The sequence below is a fragment of the Scyliorhinus canicula genome, chromosome 14, assembly GCF_902713615.1.
Source record: "Scyliorhinus canicula chromosome 14, sScyCan1.1, whole genome shotgun sequence".
In the NCBI taxonomy this organism is placed as follows: Eukaryota; Metazoa; Chordata; class Chondrichthyes; order Carcharhiniformes; family Scyliorhinidae; genus Scyliorhinus; species Scyliorhinus canicula.
In genome coordinates this window covers 44,008,768-44,026,310 of record NC_052159.1, presented here as the reverse complement: position 1 = coordinate 44,026,310, position 17,543 = coordinate 44,008,768, and the positions used below count along the sequence as shown (strand labels likewise).

At 45.2% G+C, this 17,543-nt stretch overlaps 1 protein-coding gene across 4 annotated transcripts in view; it reads left to right on the top strand.

The window, feature by feature from the left end:
- The window catches only part of wdr95 (WD40 repeat domain 95), a 199,440-nt gene that overhangs the window by 83,868 nt on the left and 98,029 nt on the right, over window positions 1-17,543 (top strand). For all 4 annotated transcript variants that reach the window (XM_038819069.1, XM_038819068.1, XM_038819070.1 and 1 more), the window contains 6 exons: window positions 1,899-1,964; window positions 6,230-6,460; window positions 8,162-8,244; window positions 8,345-8,437; window positions 8,854-8,899; window positions 12,495-12,541. In XM_038819069.1, the coding sequence (XP_038674997.1) occupies window positions 1,899-1,964; window positions 6,230-6,460; window positions 8,162-8,244; window positions 8,345-8,437; window positions 8,854-8,899; window positions 12,495-12,541 (566 nt within the window). The remainder of the gene's footprint in view (window positions 1-1,898; window positions 1,965-6,229; window positions 6,461-8,161; window positions 8,245-8,344; window positions 8,438-8,853; window positions 8,900-12,494; window positions 12,542-17,543) is intronic.

Below are 17,543 nucleotides of genomic sequence, written 5' to 3'. Positions count from 1 at the left end.
ACCAGGTAATATTACCCCTAAGTCATCAGTATGATGCTCACCTCTACATTGGTAATGGCTTTACAATTGGCTAACTCTCTGTTCAATTCTGGTCACCAGGCCACAAAATAATTAAGTTGATAGGATGCCTTTCACAGCCACTGGACGTCCACAAGCACTTTATAACCAGTGAGGTAAGTTTGGGAGGTGGCCACTGTTGTAATGTAGGAAATGTGGCAGCCAACTTGCACACAGCTGCCTGCCACCAACTAATGTGATAATAGCCACGTTATCTATTTCTGCTATGTTGATTGAGAGATAAATATTGACCAGGACACCAGGGATAACACCCCTGTTTACTTTGAAGTATTACATAGAACATACAGTGCAGAAGGAGGCCATTCGGCCCATTGAGTCTCCACCGATTCACTTAAGCCCTCACTTCCACCCTATCCCGTAACCAAATAACCTCTCCTAACCGTTTTTGGTCACTAAGGGCAATTTAGCATGGCCAATCCACCTAACCTGCACGTCTGTGTGGGAGGAAACCGGAGCACCCGGAGGAAACCCACACAGACACGGGGAGAACGTGCAGATTCCACACAGACAGTGACCCAGCCGGGAATCAAACCTGGGACCCTGGCGTGGTGAAGCCACAGTGCTAATCACTTGTGCTACCATGCTGCCCAGCTTACCACATGTTCTTTTTTTACATCTACCTGTGAGAGCAGACTGGGCTCATCTGAAAGATGGCACGTCTGATGGTGCAGCACTCCCTTAGTACTGCACTGCAGTGCCAGCCTTGATTTGTGTGCTCAGGTCCTAGGACAGGACTCAAACCCACTTAATAGGGATGAATGTTTTGGGTGGGGGCATAAAAGTGGGTGCTGTGTCTGTGGTGCCCTGCTCTTGCTATAACTATAATAATTAATTATAATAATTGCCTGTCCAATTAATGATTTATTAAGGTATTTTTGCCATTGCTGAGAATTTGCCTGTGGCATGTGTCCAGGCTGCCTCCACTAATGGGAATGGATGTTGGCATAGGTGGTGCCTCCTTGAACACCACCCTCCAAAACGTATTTCCCTTCTCCTTATGGTTTCCATCCCACCCTGATATCTCAATCCCGGCCTCCCCACACCCTACTCCCCTCACCATGGCATGCCAGCCTGGCCCCAATGAGACCCCAGACTTGCCTCAGCCCAGGCTCCATAGCTGTTCTTCTTCAAGGGAGACTGCCTGCAGTTCCAGCAGTGGCCACTGCTCCAGGTGGTGCTACTGGACCAAGAGAGCTGCAACCAGCGGTTCTCTGAGGTGGGACTTCCTCTCCAATGGGGGTGGAAAGCTGGCATCAAGCCAAAGGTGCGACAACCATTAAATGGCACTGAGAAAAGCCAGCAATGTGCAGGTGGAGTCACCCCTATATTTTGTAACGGGGGTGAAGACTCCACATAAAATTCAGCCCAAACTGACTGAGGTGAGCATCCCATCAACTGAACCATGACTGACAGAAAAACTTACACTGTCATTGGAACGGGAATGGAGGACAGCAAGTGTGATCCAAATGTAAAGGAACAAACATTCAAGGTAAACTCAGAGAAGCCTAAGCTCCACCGTCTGGAAAGAAGCTAATTGAGAAAGGAGTTCACCACAAAGTCAATTTAAAGCAAGTATTTTTTAACTCAGAATTGTAAATATTTGGAGTAACCTACCAGGGTGAATGATAGAGATAGAAATGTTGGTATTGTTCAGAATGTAGCTTATGCTACAATGGGAGAGCTATTTAGAACTCACCTTCAAAAAACAAAAATAACCTTTCTTATTCTTGGTGTTTCTTATGACCTTATTTTATTTCTGACTTTGGTCGAAGATGATGTTTCTCGTTTAACTCATTTCATTGTTCTTTTTTTCACTCTAGCATGATGACCAAATTGGAGAACTCTTCAGAAAGATTGATTATTCTGCAAATGATCAGATTGATTGGGTATGTGCAGTGCTATGGCTGTTTACTTGTTAACATACTCACTGCTATTTTCCAGTGCTGGAACTGACCTTGCACATTGAGAACTTCTTCAGTAATTTAGTTTCTCACAGGAATGAATAACTTCACTTGATTTAAACTCTTGAAGCTTGAAGCTTTCCCTGAGTAACCATCTTAGAAGTCAAAATTAAAGAGTACTGGTTAACTTTAATATATTAATGCTCATCTGATGTGGTGATGTTGATTGAGGTATGAATATTGAGCAGGATAGCAGGCATAACTCCCCTGTTCTTTTTCAGAATAGTGTCATGAAATATTTTATATTCAAATGAGAGGTGAATGGGGCCTCGGTTTAATGACTCCTCTGAAAGACAGCACCTCGACAGTGCAGCATTCCCCATGTACTCTGCTCCAGCATCATCTTATATTGTGGTGCTCAAATCCTGGAGTGCAAATTGAACCCACAACCTTCTGGCTCAAAGGGTGTTCCCAATGGAACCATGGCTGACACAAGCATATATGGACGTTTGAGATGCTATGGAGGGTGTGATCCAAAAGAGCTTTTGATGCCATCGTCATCAAAGCAACTGACTGCAAGATGTATCACTGAAGCCAACAATGAAAGCGTTAAATAAACATGTACACTTAAAATAGCAAGATCACCCAAATCAGCTGGGTCCTGATTCTGTATTTCCTGAGGTGATTTTGCTCCTTACACAATGGGCACAGTAATGTTTCTGAATTGGTTCACCCAGTTGCCGCACCCCCCCCCCCCCCCCGCCCCCGCTCCCCCCCCCCTCCATGAAATAACTCCAGAGGAGAAAAGGTTATTTATTCTAAGAAAAAGAGTTAAGTAATTAGAACAGTGCAAAATAATGAATAATTCTTTGCCATTTGTTGATTTTTTTTTCATGAAACCCACTTTAGGATATATTTTTGAAATAATTGAACCTGCACAGGCTGCAAAACCTGCTATTCTCATCCCTCATTTCCAGTTTATTGTAATGAGGTTGCTTCTTTAATCTCTGATGCTGCTTTTTTCGAGACACCATTGCATACTGGTATCATTTTGAATTGAATATGACTCTTTTGCCATAATCGACGCGAAACATAAACTCGCTGCGCGGATGCTGCCTGACCTGCTGAATGTTTCAAGCGGTTTTCGTTAATTTTGACATCGGCCGGACTGGAAAATCGTGCTGGTGGGAAGGGCTGGAGAATTCTGGTCAATGTGTTCACCTTGTGCTGTGAAATGCCAGTAACCATTTTAGAATTTTTAAATGAGGTCAAATAGTGGTCAGAGGAATCCCTTACAAACAAAAATGTTAACATTTATTGTATATTGCCCAGTATGATTTAGATCCAAAAAGCTCCATGTGGTGTTCTTTGTGTTACTAAGTTCAGGATGGTTGGCGTCGTGTTCACAAAGACCACAAAATAGATTTAATTTGAACACAGCTATAAATTTATTAACACTACTAATTTGGATTCGACACTTATTCCTATATAATACCCAGTTGATAATTAACATATAGTCTGCACTCATCTACCACTAATCTCTACACTATAATAAACTATGATCTGCTCTCACTCACACTATCTTTCCTTCAGTCTGTACTGTAGCTATCTCCTTCGCTTCTCTCCCCACAAGGCTTAGCATCAATGTCTTATATACTTGTAACTCTAGCTCTCTCTAGTGGGTTATCGAGACATTTCATTACCCTTGCCGCTCTTACATTTCCGATAATACACACACCCCTTGTAAATGCTTTAAATCAGGAATTTGAACAGAGATATTTGGTTGTATTATCAAACTCTACATGTGCAAGTGACAAAAATTAAAGGCTGCAGCATGAGAGCACAAAAGTCATGAGGATTCATATCAAAGCAACACATTCATTTGGCCGCCATAGACTGGATTGCACGAGGTGCTGTATTCCATTATCCATCTACTGAAAAACCGACAGGGAGACTGCCCACTGATAAATCGACAGAGAGACACCCATTGAACAATGGAAACGGAGACCACCCACTGAAAAATGGACAGGGAGTCAGCAGTGTTAGTTATTTAAGGTCAATTCTTTCTCTCCCATCCAGGGAGGAAGTCCACAGATAAGTGATGGCAGGAGAGGCATTTTGGGGTGGGGCTCATAGGGCAACGACAGAGCCAATTCAACAACAAGGGGGGGGGGGGGCTCCCTCAGCAGTCACCCCACCCCACTCACCCTGGTCCCAAAGACCAAGTTCCTTGATCAACCACTGAGGCGTTTGACTGAGCGACGTCCTGTAAACCCAACAGGAACCTCCACTAGGCTGCGAGTGTGACAATGCCCCCACCCACTGCTACGTGGATACCAGAGCTGGCGGTCTGAGGTCCTTAAGTGGGCTTTAATTCACTAATTATTGCCCTCAATTGGTGAGAAGGCAAGTCCAGCTATCATAATTAGGGCAGAGGCTGTAAGGCTGCCGGGACCACAACCGTCACCCTCCAACTTGATTAAATCCCTCTCCAGAACCAAACTTGCCATGATGGAGGGCATTACATTTGACCCAATATTTTATAAATGCGTTAATGATAGGGTGTCTGAATAGTGACCAGACAGCATTATGATCTCCAATGAACTTCTCCACCCTGCCTAACCAGGATAACTAGCGATTATTTGCATCTTCGCCATATATACTAATCCATTGTCTGCAAAACATATCAAGAAACATTTGCTGGGAGATGGCACTGGGTGAATTGCCGTTGCAGAGAGCTGGCATAGAAAGGCAGGCTGTTGGTTGCTGAACATCAGCAAATGGATTTTGAGTGAAAATATAATGGGCACAATTCTCAGCCGCGTCGCGCCCAGCTTGGTGTCAGAATGAGGCGTTGAATCTCGCGAGAGGCCTCTCGTGAGATTTGCGATGGGTGGAGCTGAGCTGCCTGTCAGCTTTGTACTTTCATTTTAGGCTGTTTGCTACAGGGTGTGTTTTAGTTTCGTTTTCAGTGTTGGAGCTGAAGCCAGACGAAGCAGGTGTACTGTTGTTCTCTCTGCCATCAAAAGACTATCTCTTGATCATTTGGTGAATTCAGAATTATAAATGTTCTCAGTAGTGAATGTAAACCTAATGTGCTTCTGTTAAAAGGTGTTTCTTTTGTTTTCTGGATGTTGTTTGGGAAGTTATTAAGGATTACTTAGTGTTTTATTCTTTGGGGATTGTGTTTGAATTGATGGTTGCTAAGATGTTCACTGTATGTTTTAAAAAGGTTAACTTGAGTTCATAGAATAAACATTGTTTTGCTTTAAAAAATATTTTTCCATTTCTGCTGTACCACACCTGTAGAGTGAGCCGTGCGCTCCCCATACCACAATCTATTAAAAGTTGTGGGTCAGGTGAACTCCATGATACACTTTTGGGTTCTCTAAACCCTGGCCCATAACAGCCATTAAGCTCATTTAAATATGCATTCACCCGATTCTCCAGGCCACGCCTGGGAGATGTCGCCAAGGTGCCATTTCGTACTGGTCCACACAAACATGGGTCAGTCGTAATTGAACCTGGGGGGGGGGGGGGGGTGGTGGCGGGCTCCCGGCCTTTGGAGAACCTCGGATGGTCTGGAACAGGGCCGGGTTGCACCTTGGCTTTCCCTCTGGCACCTGGGAACCTTGATACTGCCAGCCTAGCACCCTGATAGTGTCACCTGAGGACTCCGGAAGTATGGCACTGCCAACCTGGCAGGGGTGCTGCCAGTGTGCCAGGTTGGCACTGGCAGGGATCGGGCCTATCGGTGCCTCATCAGGTTGGGTGGTTGGAGGGATGGTAAGGGGGTGTTCCTGGGGGGCCTCCCCAAGGCTGGGGGGGAGGGTGATCCGAAAATGGTGGATGGGTGTCCTGAAAGCGGGGGGTGGATGGGGGAGGTTGGGGCCTGCAGACAAAATGGCTCCCGTGATCTGCGAAGAGCCTTTCCTGCTGCCAAGCAGAGAGAAACACCCCCAACACCAAAAAAACCCGGCAAAGTACCATTGAATAGCGGTGTGTTTGTCGCCGCTGCAGTCACCGAGAATTACCCTGCTAAACACGCCCAAAACCGGACATAGAAATGCTTTGTTGAGTTGCGCCCAATACGGCATCCAAATCGAAGCAGATTCTAATTCTGTTTCACCAATGTCTTGCTTCTGATCTGTTTCTCATTCTTTCTCTGATTCTCAAACGGTTTGATCATATTACAGCCTCTCATTTCCTGTGTTCTTCACTAGTCCCTGTCCCCTGTGTTTCTTTGGCAGGGTGAATTCTGTACCTACATGCAGCTGAAGTACAAGGAGGTTGAAGAATCCTATACACGGTCCAAACGTATTTCGTTCTCCCTTCCTGCCACAGTCCGGGAGCTCACTCATGCAGAGCAGATCCTTCGCATCTACTTCACACCCGATGATACCTTCATCATGATGAGGGAGGATGGAAATATTTCTTTCTGGTCAGCTGAGCTAAAACTGAAACGCAGCAGGAAACTCTTTGTACGTCTATTTGTAAACACTCATTGAAATCATGGAAATAGAATTCAAACAGAACCATTGGGCCAATGTGCCACCAGTAAAAGTTTAAAAAATATCCATGCAATTGCTAAGATGTACAATGTTTGGGCCTGGTATTGGTTCAGTTATATTCTGTGCCCCTTTATCCATGTTCATTGGTGTAATGCACAGCGAGGTTCTAATCAGCAGTGTTTACCTGTAATTTACATTGATGTCTTTTTTTCCAAGTATTGTTGAGTGTTTCCCAACACATTTTTCTGAAATCACTCAACTATATGGGCAAAAAGACGATTATGGAGTTACTTTGCTGGACAGAATGGGGGTCCCAATTTGAATCTCCCTCCGGGGCCCCAAAAATATTTCAGCCACTGCTGCCCCTGCCCCACCCCAACAACAATTACATAGAACATAGAACAGTACAGCACAGAACAGGCCCTTCGGCCCTCAATGTTGTGCCGAGCCATGATCACCCTACTCAAACCCACGTATTCACCCTATACCCGTAACCCAACAACCCCCCCCCCTTTAACCTTACTTTTTAGGACACTACGGGCAATTTATCATGGCCAATCCACCTAACCCGCACATCTTTGGACTGTGGGAGGAAACCGGAGCACCCGGAGGAAACCCACGCACACAGGGGGAGGACGTGCAGACTCCACACAGACAGTGACCCAGCCGGGAATCGAACCTGGGACCCTGGAGCTGTGAAGCATTTATGCTAACCACCATGCTACCCTGCTGCCCCAATTTATCTTGTATTTAGCTGACCCCTGCAACCCTCACCCGATTTAGACTGGGGCCTCATAATTACGGTGAACAAGTAATCCGGGCACTTTTAACTGTGCATATTTCCAATTTCCATCATTATTAGAGGGCAATAAATTAATTTACCAGTACAGTTTCTCACTGCTAGTTACAATCCAGGCTCCAGATATTCAGAGTGGTCCCATCACTACCGAACCTGGTCCCATCCAATTTGCATGACATTCACAAAATATAGCGAGTCAGATAAGTAAGTTTGATTTATCTTCCCTTCTTATTGTAGCTCGAACATTGGACCCTCAGGTTATTGTGATTCCACTATTCACTGAATAAACTAGTTGGGCTGTTGAGAGAGCCAGAAAAGTTTAAAAAATAAAATTAAAGTACTCAGTTATTTTATTCCAATCAAGGGGCAATTTAGCGCGGCCAATCCATCTAACCTGCACATCTTTGGGTTGTGGGGGCGAAACACACGCACACACGGGGAAAGTGTGCAAACTCCACACGGACAGTGATCCAGGGCCGGGATCAAACCCAGGTCCTCAGCGCCGTGAGGCAGCAGTGCTAACCACTGCACCACCATGCCGCCCCAGACAAGTTAAATATTCAGTGAATATCGGGCTGCTGTGATTGCTCATTGGGTAAATGCAGTGTGTGATGTGGCACAGGTGACAAAATTTGACCATTTAGGTGCGTTACCCAAGGGGCTGATGGTGTCAAGTTAATGGCACCACATCAGAAGTCACTTTGATAAGAGGGTCGGAATACATCTCAACTCCTGTTCATTTGGCCTGGGTTGAGGTGACCGTAATCACATACTATGCAATACCGTCATCTGTATTGCCGCCGTCATCGGTATGTGTGTTGCCCAATATAAGCTGTAAGAATATTAATGACTCCGTTACTTTTACTTTTTAGGTGCGGCCTATTGGCCAAAAGCCAAAATGGATAACTAACTTCACCATCATGTCTCAATATAACAAGTTCATCCTCAGTACTGGGTATGGATTCTTTCTGTCAGCTTTATTTTGTATGTCACATGAAGACGCGTGAGACATTTCAAAACTCGATCTTGTTATTTCTTTAACTTTTTCAATTTAGAGATCGGGAAATTCAGATTTATGAGCTGTCTACCTTGGAGCCATATTGTCAGATCACCGGTTTGGAATCCGGACCACTGCAACTTGACTACTGGTGAGGAATATCAGTGATGAGGCACTACTTGCTGTTTGGTCCATTTGAATCTTTTTACTTAATATCAAAATCATATGCTGCTTGTGCATTTTCAACATTTTACAAGATTACAGTATTAAAATGAGTAAGAAAGGACATCAATCCCAAACCAACGCCCTTCCCAATAAATGATAGCATTCAGCCTATTCTTAAGTTAGCCCAATATTCTGCCTCCAATACTATTATACAGCTTGTAAAAATAACGGAAGACCTTTTAGTTGTGTTTTCACTTGTAATAAAAATGAAGCAAGGGCTTCTGGCAATGAATCAGAATTACATTCAAAGATCTCGTTTGCTGCAAAATGGTCCAAATATCTGTAAAGGGCGATGAGAGGCTATCGTGCCTCGGCATAAATTTAACTTCTTTTATTCTTCAGCTCCACAGGTGAAGATGACTGCATGATTCTGTATGGAGATGACCAGGTGAGATCATTATATGAGAGAGTGGTGGTGCATTTATAATACAGTTCTACACTGCAGGCAGCCCTGAATGCACCAGTACATTTTCCGTACTCGTAAAGCTGAGCTAGAGTTTCTGCTGGCACAGAGATTCTCCTGAGGAGATAGTTTAAACACAAATCTGGCAAATTAAAAGCAGCACCATTTATTAACTCGTGCTGTAATAATACTACAGGTTTCAGCATTGATAGGGTGATTAAACAGGAGGTTCTCACTTGTACTGGCAGCAGCATGCTAGCCTGTAGTAGTGCCTGTCTCAAAACTCAAAAGCACCTTTGTATGTAGGCCTGCTATCAGAGCATGAGAGGGATATGGAAGAAATTTTGTCCATTCACATAAATTTATGCATTATGGTACCACCCTGAGGCATGGAAAGTGATCAGGCAATAGCCTACATTGTTCATGGTAAGACATTTTTTTCTTAATTTAGAGTACACAATTTTTTTTCCAATTAAGGGACAATTTAGCGTAGCCAGTTCACCTACACTGCACATCTTTGGGTTGTGGGGGTGAGACCCACGCAGACATGGGGAGAATGTGCAAACTCCACATTTACATTAGGGACCTTCAAGCGGCTATTGGATAGGTACATGGATTACGGTAGAATGATGGGGTGTAGATTAATTTGTTCTTAATCTAGGACAAAAAATCAGCACAACATCGTGGGGCCAAGGGCCTGTTCTGTGCTGTATTTTTCTATGTTCTATGTTCCACACGGACAGTCACCCGGGTCCTCGGCGCTATGAGGCAGCAATGCTATCCACTGCGCCAATGTGTAGCCCCTTTGCATGGTAAGATATTTTAAGGTCTTATACTTGCATTTATGTGGCATGGTTGTCAACTTCATTTCCATAGAATCTCGACAGAGCAGAAGGAGGCCATTTGGCCCATCGAGCCCCCACACCTGCCCTATCCCCATAACCTTACCTAACCTTTGGACACTAAGGGGCAATTTAACATAGAACATACAGTGCAGAAGGAGGCCATTCGGCCCATCGAGTCTGCATCGACCCACTTAAGCCCTCACTTCCACCCTATCCCCCTAACCCAATAACCCCTCCTAACCTTTTTGGACACTAAGGGCAATTTAGCATGGCCAATCCACCTAACCTGCACTTCTTTGGACTGTGGGAGGAAACCGGAGCACCCAGAGGAAACCCACTCAGACAATGGGGGAACATGCAGACTCTGCCCAGACAGTGACCCAGTGGAGAATCGAACCTGGGACCCTGGCCCTGTGAAGCCACAGTGCTATCCACTTGTGCTACCATGCTGCCCCAATTTAGCATGGCCAATCCACCTAACCTGCACATCTTTGGACTGTGGGAGTAAACCGGAGCACCCGGAGGAAACTCACGCAGACACAGGGAGAACACAGTCACCCAAGGCTGAAATTGAACCTGGTTCCTTGATGATGTGACACCGTGTCACCCTGTCCAGAAGTAATGAGTAAAATCGATACAGTTTTAGCAATCTGAGCCAGTCAATGTTACTAATTCTGCCACTGGATTAACTTTTGTAGAGTGTACTAATTACAGCACCTGGGGCTGACCTGACACTTTCTGGAATCAGATTGTTTTTTTCTGGAGTTGGGTCAATACAGTCTTGTTGGACATTCACACCACAAAATTGCCAGGCAGTGATCATCTTCAACAAAACAGAAACCAACCATCACCTCTTGATATTCAATGGCATTATCATCTCTGACTCGCTCACCATCAACATCCTCGGGTTATTATTGACCGAAACTGAACTGGACTAGCCATATAAATACTGAGGCTACAAGAGCACGCCAGATGCTTGTAATTCTGTAGAGTAATTCATCTCCTGACTCCCTTAAGCCTGTCCACCACTTACATGGCACAAGTCAAGACTGTGATGGAATACTCTCCAATTGCCTGGATGAGTGTAGCTCCCACAACACTCAAGAAGCTTGACACCATCCAGGACAAAGCAATCCACTTGTTGGCACCCCATTCACTCACCTCACCACAGGCACTGCAATAACTTGCCAAAGCTCCTTTGACAGCATCTTCCAAACCACCGACTATCTAGAAGTACAAGGGCAGGAGATGGGTGGAGACACAACCACCTACAAGTACCCCTCCAAGCCACTCACCATTCTGACTTCGACATATATCGCTGTTTCTTCACTGTCACTGGGTCAAAGTCCTAGAACTCCCTCCCTAACAGCACTGTGGGTGTACTTACACCACATGGACTGCAGCAGTTCAAGAAGGTGGATCACTACCACCGTGGGCAGCATGGTAGTATAGTGGTTAGCACAGTTGCTTCACAGCTCCAGGGTTCCAGGTTCGATTCCCGTCTTGGCTCACTGACTGTGTGGAGTCTGCACGTTCTCCCTGTGTGTGCGTGGGTTTTCTCTGGATGCTCTGGTTTCCTCCCACAGCCCAAAGATGTGCAGGTGAGGTGCATTGGCTATTCTAAATTGCTCTTAGTGTCCAAAAAGAGGCTAGGCGGGGTTACTGGGTTACGGGGATAAAGGGGGATAGGGTGGAGGTGTGGGGCTTAAGTAGGGTGCTCTTTCCAAGGGCTGGTGCAGGTTCAATGGGCTGAATGGCCTCCTTCTGCACTGTAAATTCTATGATTCTGTACCATCCCAAGGGCAATTAGGGATAGGCTTTGAAAATGTTGGCCATCCAGAAAGAATGAAAACAAAATATTAAAGTCGCACCGCAATCATTAACTACAACAGAAAACAGTTAAAGGAGCAAAGGTTGATATTGTAATGAGTACATTCTACAAAGGCAGTAGAATCAGACACACAAATGGATGAGAGTCTAGCTCACGTCCTCCAAGGCTAATGTATTTCTTATGGGACATGTATGTTGGCATTATCCACATTCTCAATGTTCAGAAAAGCACTGTATTCTTCCCCATCTTTTCTATAAAATCTTGGAATTGGTATCATTGTACCAAATATTTGGAGTCAATCTTGATTTGAGAGCAATACATTGAGTCCAAAATGCACAATATAACAGCAGTATGCTGTAAATACGTTTGCTTTCCTATTGTACTTTTTAGTTGGATTTGCAGCATCAATATTTGATACCACATATATTTTGAGGCACGGTCAGTACAGTCATCTTAGTTGCCAGAGAGGGCTGTCATTGCTTTTGAAATCATGCCCTTGTATTGGTCAGCATCGTGAAGAGGAGGGCAGAACATTGAATAATAAAAGCTCTATAGCAGTTAATGTGGAGGAATTAAGATCCTGTTGGACATTAGTAATAACTGCAAGAGCAGTAAGAACTAATTTCCCTTTCTTACAAGCAGGGATTTCAGTAATCCTCTGTCAAAGATGCAGTAGCTGACTGATTAAACCGTGAGGGAATTCTTGGCACACGAGGGTAAGAATTGCTTTGGTTTCCATGTGTAGCACAGTTTTTAACATTATTTCTAAATGGACTCACATTGGTGCTGCACATTGCAACCAGAAGTATACTCCCCCCCCCCCCCCCCCCCCCCCTCCCCATTGTTGGATACTGCAATCCTGACATTTCCGTCATTGTAAATTTAAATATTTTTCTCATTGCAGGGCTGTGTGAACATTTTACTGCTGAAATCTGTAGGGGAGACTTTGAGGTTTGTATAATATGCCAAAATACTTCATTAAAATTGAAAATGTCTCTGAATGTTTCTGTTCTCCGAAATGATGACGTGAGATTAAGATGCTTCTTTTTCAGTACAAGTGGCTTGATTTCAAATCACATGAGCAGATTTTCCAAATCTCTGACCTTAAAAATCATTGTGACTAAATAAATTTGAGGTAACAATTCCTGATTATTGATCACAGATGTATAACTCACTGCAGTGCGGATGCATGGCCTGGAACACCTCAGGTTCAAAACTTTTCTGTTGATGAGTTAACTAACCACCTCTATCTGTTGATGAGTTAACTAACCACCTCTGACAGAGGTGGGGCCAGTTTAGCTTGGTTGGCTGGACAGCTGGTTGGTGATGCAGAGTGTAGGCCAGCAGCCTGGTTCTAATCCCCATACCAGCTGAGGTTATTCAACCTTTTTAACTTTGATCCTCCCCTCAGTTTAAAACACCACCAGTCAGGTCTCCTCCTCAAAGGGGAAAGCAGACTATGGTTACTTCATTTTTACTTTACACTTAATTTCTCCAGACGAGGGAGAGAAAGAAAAAGGGGACAAGTCAAGTTCAACTCTGATTGTCTCAATTGAATGCACTTTTGGCACGGCCACATGTATAAAGAATGGAAATGAGTGAAGGGGACCCAGTCTCCAGCAAATTTCTTCCAGGCAAAGGAAGATTGGGTTTAAAACAAAAATCATTTGCATGTTGGCGAGCAATTAAACTTTCTGGGATTACAAGATTTGACAATAACGTATTTGTTTTATCTCTTTATGCTCATGTGAGATGCTGTGAGCGTAAGTGTGGAACAGTGCATCAAGTGCATCACATCTCTGACCATCATGCCCAGATACTGTCATTGGATGCGCAGAAATCTGTTGCTTTGACAATGCAAATGAAGGGAGCTGTCGCATCGGTTCTTTGTCCTGGTTATTCAACAAACTATCTCTCCACTTTCCCAGCCATAGAATATTGTTAGAACCTAAAAAATGAGGAAAAAGATAGAAGGATCCCATTTTTCATTTTCCTTATGTTTCCGATCATAGAAACTAGGCACGTTCTCCTCCTAAATATTTCAAAATGGCTGCATCGTGTCACAGAACATGACAACTGATATCAAGTTATTACATTAACTATCTTTCGGTGATTGGTTTAATATTGATGGGAAGGTGAACTAATATTATCTGGCTTACTCTTTTGTGAAGGTAAATAAATTGGAAGATTGACGAGTTTTTAGAAGTACTGATGCACCCAGCTGTCCATGTGACCATGTGCTGATAGTCAGATTTGACAACTGCCGTGTTTTTTGACATTCCTGGTGTCATACATTTACCCCATAGCCTGATTTTATTCTTCAACCCATTTTCAGGAATTATATCAAAAAGGTCTGAACTCGGTGCCGTAGGAGGGAAGTGTTACATTGGCAATCATAATGCAAGATAGCATGGAACAATAACTCATCGACTCTGTGGCTGCCACTTAATTGCCACATATATTCCACCCAACATTGGACCCACCCTCTTCCTCACTGCAAGAAATTTAATTTCTTGATGAAAACATTTGCATAAAAATTCCCTGATCACCAGTTCAAGGCAAACTTTAATATTCATCCATCCTTCCACTGTTCTCCTGATCGTTTCTCCCCCCCCCCCCCCCCCCCCCCCCCCACTCCACAGACCAGAAGTAGATAATCACATGGAGTATTTAATTATCCTCTGGCTGTACTTAATTTTTATTGCCATTCCCAACCAGATATTTATTATTTGCCTTGCTCTCTTCCTAATTCAGATTTGGACAGAAGTGAGCTTACTGTATTTAATTATTGAGTAGCATGTGGGTGCCAATGATGGTCCTGTTATGGAGTCCAATATTCTTGGATTTTAAGAGTCCTCCCTATCCATCCACCCCCATGACATGGAATACCTTGGGTCACACATTGGTTAGCACTGCTGCTTCTCTGCACCAGGGACCTGGGTTCAGTTCCGGTGTTGGGTGACTGCGTGGAGTTTGCGCTTTCTCCCGTGTCTGCGTGGGTTTCCTCCGGGTGCTCCGGTTTCCTGCCACACTCCAAAGGCGTGCAGGTTACGTGAATTAGCCATGATAAAATTGCTCCTTGGTGTCCAAAGATGTGCAGGTTAGGTGGATAGGGATAGGGTGGGGGAGTGACCTTCGGAGGAGTGCTATTTCAGAGCGTCGGTGCAGATCCAATGGGCCGCATGGTCGTCTCCTGCACTGTAGGGATTCTATTCTGCTAATGTGAAATACCTTTCCAGCAAAAGCAATAAAATGCTGTGTTGAGTTGGGTGAATTTGAATTAAGAATACGTTTCAGAATCTAAGGATAAGTTCAGCGAGAGATGATTGAATGAAGTATTCAACATGATTGCTTCTGAACTGCTGGCAACTTGCAAACATCATGCCAAAGACTGTTGGCCAAGAATAAATTGTGAAAGGATAGATACGACAGATATCTGAGCTTTCTGTGATTTACTTTTCCAAGGGTGTAGGGGATTGTCCAGGAAAATGATTGTAGATTGGATAGAGCTGAACAGATTGCAAAGTCTATGAAGGAGGTCATTAATTTATTAGTACATTTGAAGGCAAAGTGGTGCTACACAACTGATCTGGACTCTGTGGAAAGGTGTCTGTTGGAAGTTAAAAGTAGAGGACCTTCTGCCCTGATTTATCATTTTTTAAAATGGAACATCAAAGAGGATTATTCAATAATTTTAATATAAATATATAAGGTGAAATTTGCCTTTTATTTACAGGAGAATTTAGTTTGAAATGCTTCTTGAAAGAAGTGGATTGTGGAAGTGAAAAATGTTAATTTATGCAAAAATCATATCCAAAGTGACTGTTAACTCATTGGGCGAAATTCTCCTATTCAAAGAGTAAGTCCTGTGGCAGGGCGGGAACGTGGGGTGTTTCCCACTATAGAGGCTAACAGGAAAACACGGCATCTCCCCGAGACTGCAGGGAACCCTCTAACTGAGAAATTAGCAGCATCTCTGAGGAGCATCATAGACCATTTCTCACTGCGAGTCATCATCACCCCCCTGCATTGAATGGGCAGCTGACATTCGTGGAATCCTATCACCAGCTCCCTGCGTTGTGATTCCTACCCCCCCCCCCCCCCCCCCGCTCCCCCCACCACCCCACCACACACCCCCTCCCCAACCCCACACCACCACCACCACTGGGCGCATATAAGAGTCCACACCCTGAAGGGACGCCCAAGTGTCCAACCCTAATCATCGTCATCCAGGAAATGGGCGGCGATGGGGGAATATCTAGCCCTCCTGTCCATGCACACCTTCGATCCCACATGGTCCCCTTCCTCCGGCTCCTCTGCAGGCTCCTCCTCATCACCCCCCTCAACTTCCACCTTGTTAGGGCGATGTGCATCTCCTCCAGATCCTTTTCTGCAAGCTCCTCATCCTGTTCCAGAACCAGGTGGTTGAGGGTGCAACAAAGCACCAGAATGCGGAAGATCCTTTGGGGTTATACCGCAAGGATCCAGCGGTCCTGTCCAGGCAGCAGAAACACACCTTGAGGAGGCCGATGGTCCTCTCACCAAGTCGTGTGTGTGCCTCGTTGTAACGGGTCTCCACAGGTCTCTGTGGCCTCTGCCCTGGCTTCATCAGCCAGATCCTGAGGGAATGACCCTTATCCCTGAGGAGCCATCCCTATAGCCTCAAAATGTTCAGGAATTTGGGACTGCCGAAGGATGAAGCTGTCATGGATGTTCCCCGGGAAACTAATGTGAGTTGTGTGGTGACAGACCAGTTGCACATTGAGGGAATGGAACCCCTTCCAATTGATGAAGGGGACTCTCTGGTGCCATGGGATGCGGAAAGGCCCATGGGTGCAATCAATTTCCCCTGCACCTGTGGCAAACCTGCGATCTGCCCGAATCCCATGGATCTTTCATGCTGGCTGACCTTGTCCAGATCAAAGTGAATGTGGTCCTGCGCCCTGGCAAAGAGCACATCCTTCACCTCATGGATGGACTTTTGTGTGGATGCCTGTGAGTACCCACAAAGGTTCCTGGAGGAGCCCTGAAAGGATCTAGAGGCATAGAAATTTAGAGCTGTCGTAACGTTCACAGCCGCAGGCAGCAGGTGCCCTCCTGCGCCATGTGTCACCAAGTCTGCAAGGACCTGGCAAAGGTGGCTCATCGTCTCCTTCGTAAGCCGGAGTCTCAGATGGCACATATTGTCGGTTAGCTCGATAGAGAGCTGAAGACGGTAGACTCCTGGCTGTCACCTGTGCCTTCAGGCTTCCTCCCCAGCTGGTGTGGCATCCAGCCACTGATCCTGGCCTGCAGTCCCCTGGTCATCAAGATGATGCTTCAGCATTGGTACAGCTGCATGTTGATGCAGGAGTCTTTCCTTTTCCATCGCTGTGATCAATATCAATGTTAGCTCCAATGACTCCATTGCAAAATAGTCAACGAACCTGTGAGGAGACAGGTTTGTGATCCACCAATAGATCCTTACCATCCACTACCCATTGCTCACCTTGACCTGGGAGCATAGAATCATAGAATTTACAGTGCAGAAGAAGACCATTCGGCCCATTGAGTCTGCACCGGCCCTTGGAAAGAGCATTCTACTTAAGCCCACGCCTTCACCCTATACCTGGAACCTAGTAACCCCACCTAACCTGTTGGATGCTAAGGGGCAATTTAACATGGTCAATCCACCTAACCGGCACATTTTTGGACTGTGGGAGGAAACCGCAGCATCCGGAGAAATCCCACGCAGACACTGGAGAAAGTGCAGACTCCGCACAGACAGTCACCCAAGGCCGGAATTGAACTTGGGACCCTGGAGCTGTGAGGCAGCAGTGCTAACCACAGTGCCGCTGTGTCGCCCTTGAGCGCTGCAGTCAACCTCAACTGGCTGCAGCGCTCCTGCACTCACCAATATAAAATTCCGTTCCATCTCCAGAACAGGGAGATTGTTTGAATCATCCCTCACCCA